Source organism: Schistosoma mansoni, chromosome 1 (assembly GCF_000237925.1).
Source record: "Schistosoma mansoni strain Puerto Rico chromosome 1, complete genome".
NCBI classification, from domain to species: Eukaryota; Metazoa; Platyhelminthes; class Trematoda; order Strigeidida; family Schistosomatidae; genus Schistosoma; species Schistosoma mansoni.
In genome coordinates, this window is record NC_031495.1 from 78,093 (window position 1) to 84,899 (window position 6,807).

General features: G+C 35.2%; 1 protein-coding gene across 1 annotated transcript in view; it reads left to right on the plus strand.

The window, feature by feature from the left end:
* The window catches only part of Smp_160500 (nalp (nacht, leucine rich repeat and pyrin domain containing)-related), a gene marked incomplete at both ends in the record, with an annotated part of 63,042 nt that overhangs the window by 26,244 nt on the left and 29,991 nt on the right, over nucleotides 1–6,807 (plus strand). The window contains 2 exons of the mRNA XM_018792893.1: nucleotides 3,513–3,768; nucleotides 5,740–5,813. Of these exons, the coding sequence (XP_018647460.1) occupies nucleotides 3,513–3,768; nucleotides 5,740–5,813 (330 nt within the window). The remainder of the gene's footprint in view (nucleotides 1–3,512; nucleotides 3,769–5,739; nucleotides 5,814–6,807) is intronic.

Consider the following 6,807-nt stretch of genomic DNA (forward strand, 5'->3'; position numbering starts at 1 on the left):
AATGCTTTAGCCACTCTTTAACACAATCTTTAATCTAAAGTCTAAAGGATCTGACTATTTATTCTTGGTCGCTATTCAACTGTGGTAGTACATGCAGTTATACAGTATAAACTATTCTTTCAAGCAAGTTCACACAGTGTAACGTAGCATCTCATAGTGTTGAAATACATTTTTACTTATATTATCTATGTGCTTTTTTATTGAGAAAAAGTTTAATAACTTTCAGACTAACTTACAATACCATAGTAGCGTATATTATTTAAAATAATAGAGTCATAGTATGACGAGTTAAGCTAACAGTTGAATGGTATTATGATGTCATTTGAATTGCTTTTAACTGAGAAAACGGTCCAAACTAAACTGTTTCACCATTATGTAATCAATTTTATTAAAACTGTGGCATTCTTTAAATATATAGAACAACAACTGATTAATAGTAATTTCAATAGTTGAGATCATGAGTCAATTGAAGCTAGACTGCAATGGATGCTGGTTCACTGGTATAGAGGTTAAGCGTTCGCGTGTGAGACTGATAGGTTCTGGGTTTGAATCTCGCGAGGCGAGATCGTGGAAGCGCACTGCTGAGGAGTCCTATACTAGGACAAAACGGCTGTCCAGTTCTTCTAGGTTTTTCATAGTGATCTAGCTTCAATTGACTCATGATCTCAAGGATTGAAATTACTATAATATTCACAAAAACCGCTTCTGATTGATAGTGTGTTGGTCGATATTCGATATTATCCTTAAACTTCCTATATTGTTCGTCTTGATAACCGTTACTCGATAACGCCCCAACGGTGTATAGATCAGAAGGCGAATACGAAGTGTTGATTGCGTTTATTATTGATCCATACACAGATATCCAAAATACAGGGACTTCAAGCAAGCATGAAAGAGTGGTGCCATAAAGCAAGCTAGTGAGAGATCGATTGATCGAGTCAGCGAGTACAGTGATGCACATATATATGCAAATGGAAATGCATGGATCATCGAATCAATTAAGCGATTAATAGTAAGGCTATCAGAATGAATACATGCGTAGGCAGTAAGTAATGCTCAAGAGTACATAATAAAGGTAAAATAGTATATATAGATTGTTATTGTGTGAATGACTCTGTCCGTTAAATAAGTTAACAAAAGGGCTTAACCAAATTAGATATGAACAAACTCAATTGTGCGTGAGCTGCTATAATAATAGTAATTTCTTATTTTGTCTTCAATATTTTTTCCACCCCTTTTATTTTCGAATTTTTTTTAGCTCGGATGTCCTTATGCCACGACTTCAGCATTTAAATCTTTCGTATAATCCACTTCTTGGCTGTAGTATGAAACAGAATCATTTGGATAATGCTAGTTTAATAGACTATGACCTATCAACAAATCATGATAAGTGTTGGATACTATTTATTGAAACTATTTTAAAAGCATTCCCTAAATTAAATTATTTTAATTTAGCTGGATGTTCACTTGGTACTAATACAATCAATGCAAATTGTTATGATTATCAAAATGAACGAATTTTTCATAGTTTGTCCACAGGTAAATTTCATTCAATCATGGTATATATTTTCAATATAGACAAAGATGAATAGTGGCTAGCAGTGGAATCCAGTTTGACGCGCGTTTCGTCCTATTTGGGACTCGTCAACTGGATGTACCTGCATCTCAGAGTTGATGTTCACTCTGGGACTCGAAACCAGTACTTTTCGCTTCAAACTCCATCGCATCATCCACTCGGCCACTGAGTCCTGATAGCCACTTGCTTGTGCAATGGGGTGAAGTTGAAATTCACTTAGTATTGTTTTTTTGAATCTTCCCATTGATGTTTTAGGACTGCAACTGGTCAGTCTCTAATTGGCATATGTACATACTGTGCTTATTGCCTCGATATAGCCTTAATTCACTAGCATGGTAAGCAAAGATAGGCAAATTGTAGTTAACAGTTAAATCTAGGATGAATGTTTTCCCCCTATGTGCCCATAGTGACTGATTAATTTTTTCATTTATATAATCATTTATTACATAAAAAATATTGGTACTAATGTACACCAAAATAAATCATACAGCACACAAATGTTGGGGCGTAAATGGAATAAAAGAGTATAATTAAGTACAGATAAATCAGTAAAAATAAGCAAACTAGAGTAGTGTACACTTGGAGAAACTTTAATTTTGGAAAAAAATACTACCAGAAAGGATGGATCTACGTGTGCCAGTCGTTATACAGCTTTATTTCATATGACGAAGCACGTCATAAGCTAACCACTTCTCCACTTTTCCTACCAAGTTCCTGCGTCGACAAGTAATGGACGCTGTGAAAATCGCTAGGATGACAGTTGTAACATATTTTTTTCAAGTTCCTAAAACCGATCTTTCAAGATGATGATATCAATTGAGTTATCATTACTGCACTTGAAAACACACAAGGCATTTGAAACATGATGTCACTAAATACCAGTACTGCTTTGGAAACAATTGTGATCAAGCATAAAGTGTCTTTAAACATTCTTAACTCGAAGAGACATAGAGCAAAAATGCTCTTATTGACGCGTTGTAAACTCGACGTTTTACAGCTAGACTAATGTCGAGGCAACACCAAAGATAGCTCATTTATTTATTTCCGGTTATACTGATACTCATTTTGTCTCATTTATTTATTTGTTTATTTGAATATATAAATATTGGTACGAAGGGGCAATAAATACATATGAGCCACACAAGTCACTTGATTTGTGTGTGGGCTATGATACTACCTGGGTGCCCAAACCGGAGCTTTCGAGCGAAAGGTCTGATCCACAAGGTAGTGGGGCAACATTAGGAGGTTCTGTCCCATGGTAGCCAGTGACCGAAAATTGGTTCATACACCGTTTGGTCCTTCCGGACCCTGGAGCCCATGTGCACCATTGATTTGAAATCAGGGTTTTCCAACTCCTATGGGTGGATCTACCAACCCGGTTAAAGCGCCGGGCATTCGCTTTTCTCCCTCACTTTCATAAACAACAGTGATACCGCGAGAGGGCAATGAGTAGGACTTCCCTGATAGCAGCTGTATACGTGTGGCCATACGAGAGCATTTGAAGAGGGAGAGCTGACTCTTCTCACCCCCGGCTGCACCAGGGCATTTGGGGACCATGTGTAAAGTAGTAATCACTAGCTAAATGAAGAAAATACCAGGGCATTTGGGTGCATAGCGTATATTTATTTTGGTGTTTAGTTGTACCAGTATTTTTGTATGTTAAACGAATATATAAAACATAATGTTGGTCTTGGATTCTACTGTCAACTACTAATCAAACGCAAATATTTATATAACTATTGTCTTCAGTATTATTAATGTCTGTAGATTTTATATTCTTGAATTCTATCCTGTACTGATCATTATTTTCCCCATATCATTGTCCATTTTTTTAAAATATTCTTTTGTGTGTGTGTGTATGTACAGATTCATTTGTATCCTGTTTATCGGAGTTGGATTTAAGCTGGAATCCTCAAATCTCTCCTAACCAATTAAGTTATTTATTATCTATGAATTGTTTAAAAGCTTTAAAGTGTTTACGTCTAAGAGGATGTTCTACTTTTCAAAAATCTTCAACAAATAAACAATGCCCAATAAATCTTCCTGTTACTGCATCCGAGTTATCATCTTTAAATTGGTTAAATAACAAGTCATCTGAAATCATTATGAAAAATTTGGAAAAATTTAATAATTTCGAGAAACCCTCATTTGGTGATCAGTTATTGAATTCACTTTGTTCAGCATTGATTAAAGTAATATTTTATTTTCTATGAATCAAAACTTTGTTTATCCATTGTATTTATTAAATATTTTTGGCCGTATTTAAAGTTGGTCAAACCCTGTCCAGTGAAGCTGATTGGCTCTCTGTTTCTCAAGACTCATAAATCCACCACGTGGCTGTAATTTCGTGGGAAATCGTTACCCCAGGTCTTGACACATAGGCGTTGCACCATGAGCAATTATAGTCTATATATTTACCGGAAACTTACAAGTTTTCACTCATGCATTCAGTAGCATACATGTAAGTATATTTACCCACTGGAGAGGGTAAATGATCACCTGCCTTGTAGAACGTATTCTCTACCATAGACTGTCTCTTACGCAATACATGCACATTGCTGGTACAAAGGTTTTCGCTCCTGCACATCGTGACATAAGTATAAGCATAAGCGCTCTTTCAGCGGAGGTTGATGATCACCTCTCCCTAGTATTTGCTTTCAGATCATAGGGCGGACACTTTTTAGCTAACGTCCCTTTATGCTGACCCACGCGTACACCCTTTGCACATACGTATATACATAAATCACACTATCCGTGACTTATACGATTCATGTCCATAAGCATACGCATCGGGAAGCCCGCTAGATTTTGAAAGAGCCCTGAGAATAGATCCCAGTTTAATCCGATTTACACCAGAGTGGTGGATTATTCCTATCTTCATCGATCGCCCAAGTTAACTAGCAAGGTTTCCCTATACTATCTAGCAGCTCCACAAGAAGGCTTTAAGTTGGATTTTATTGCTGAATTATTTAAATATCACCTAAAAATCCTGTTTATTTATTGACCATTTCCTTTTTTCTTTCCATAGATTTGAATTTCCATTGTTGTTTTGGTTCAGTGGAATTCCGTACACCATACTTTCTTTATATTTTCCGTACTTATAATCCGTTACCCTTTTCATTTGCTAAATTTTCTCCATATTTGTACGAAGATTGTATAAGCAGCTTGTCTAAATCAATCTCGTTTTGATCTCTGATAAAAATTGGCTTAGAATATTTTTGAACTAACTGGGAGTCGAAGGAAATTTGTTGCTTTCAGTAATGGTTTCTAGGTTTAGGGTTAAGCTGTAGAACAAAATTTCTGATTCGCTGTGTGAAATTGAAATTTTATCCCTCAAATCGCTTAACTATGGTAGTTAGTTTTTTGATATTATCACTATGCATCTAGAGATGTTAGACACTCATAACCTATTCATGCAAAATGTTTAGGTAATCAAGGTTTTTGTCATCATCTGATTCATTCAATACATCTTCTGATAGAAGAGAATTTAAGGAAGATACATTTATTTTTATTTATTAGTTCACTTACAAGATATGGATTTATACATTTTTCTAGTAGTCACTCTGAATCCTGGGACTAGTAATACTACCCGTTTCTGAAAACTGATGTTAGTCAAGTTTAAACCTGCGACATAGTGGCTAAAAGTCGAAAGCCCTAACCACTGAATTATCAAGGAGGACCAGTTCTCTTAAGATTATCTTATTGACATGAGTGCCAGGTTACACGAAACTTATGTCCAAAGTTTCTTGCCGATTACCTTTTGGCACCTAACTTGATAACTTGGGGATACTATTACTTCTTAGATGAACAGATTGGATTAAATACATCGATTTGACATTTTATTTAATTATATAATCTTTGAACTAGATCCATAGTCCAATAATCAAATAGTTTACAATTTACTGGAAATCAATTACCCCTTCAATTGTATCTCAGTGAGTTTCGTCACCGTGCAAATCACTTGTATTTTGTATTTCCGAACATGATATCATGAGTTGTAAAAAATTAATTTGAGGGAAGTATTTCGGTCAAATATGTGCACCATCAATGTTCTTTGTTATACATTTGAGTTGCCTGATTAAAATATCTTTTTTCTATACTCAAATGAAAATACCTTTTTTCTTTTGTTATCTATTCCATTCTATTTTATTTATCAAAAACAGGGAAATATTCGTTTACAAATATTGGATATGGGTCATTGTCAATTAACTTATCATTGTTTAACCAGTTTGAAAAGGTTCGTGTATCATAACAATATCGTTTCTAATCTATCATTTATATATATAAAGCTGACTGTTATATTCTTCAGAAAGGGTTTTGTGGAGAATTTAGTATTTTCATAGTTGAAAGCGTGAGTCAATTGAATCTAGACTACCATGGAAAACCTGGAAGCACTGGACGTCCGTTTCGTCTTATTATAGGACTCATCAGCAGTGCGTATCCACTATCCCACCTCGCTAGATTGGAACCCAGGACCTACCAGTCTCGCACCAGAGCACTTAACCGATAGACCACTAAGACCACTGGAATGACTTCGATTTATTCACTGCTTATTTTGTTATGCTGATATTGTATGCCAAGTTACGTATATTAACTATAATCGACTGAACAATATAATATTAGAAATAATTATTGGCTAGTAGTTTTCTGGAGTTCTTCCGAACCACTATCAGTTTACTGAGTTATCGTATCAACTTCACAATGTCGATGTCCTAAGAATGTTCAAAGTTTAAATGATAATAATGAGTTTATGGTTATATAATGCTAAAAACCTTCAAAGCATTTGTGTTGTTTCTATATTATTTTCAGAAGGGGTTTTGTGGAGTTTTCAGTATTTTTCAAAGTTGAGATCATGAGGCAATTGAAGCTAGATCACCATGGAAGGCATGGAAGCACTGAACGACCGTTTCGTCCTATTATGGGACTCATCAGCAGTGCGTATCCACTATCCCACCTCGCGAGATTCGAACCCAGGACCTACCAGTCTCGCACCAGGGCACTTAACTGATAGACCACTGTCTTGAGATTTTGGTTTTTTCATTCATTGAAAAAAAAATTTACTTGATGTTAAATAGAGTTTCAGGTCTAATAATGGGCTCATTTACGAATGGTCATCTTTCTAAACTAAGTACATTTTGATCTTTTTAAAAATATATCATGCAAATTATTGTTTCCAAGTGAAACTTTTCATTTATAAATCTAAGAGATAGCGTTATTTTGTAGTCACTTAT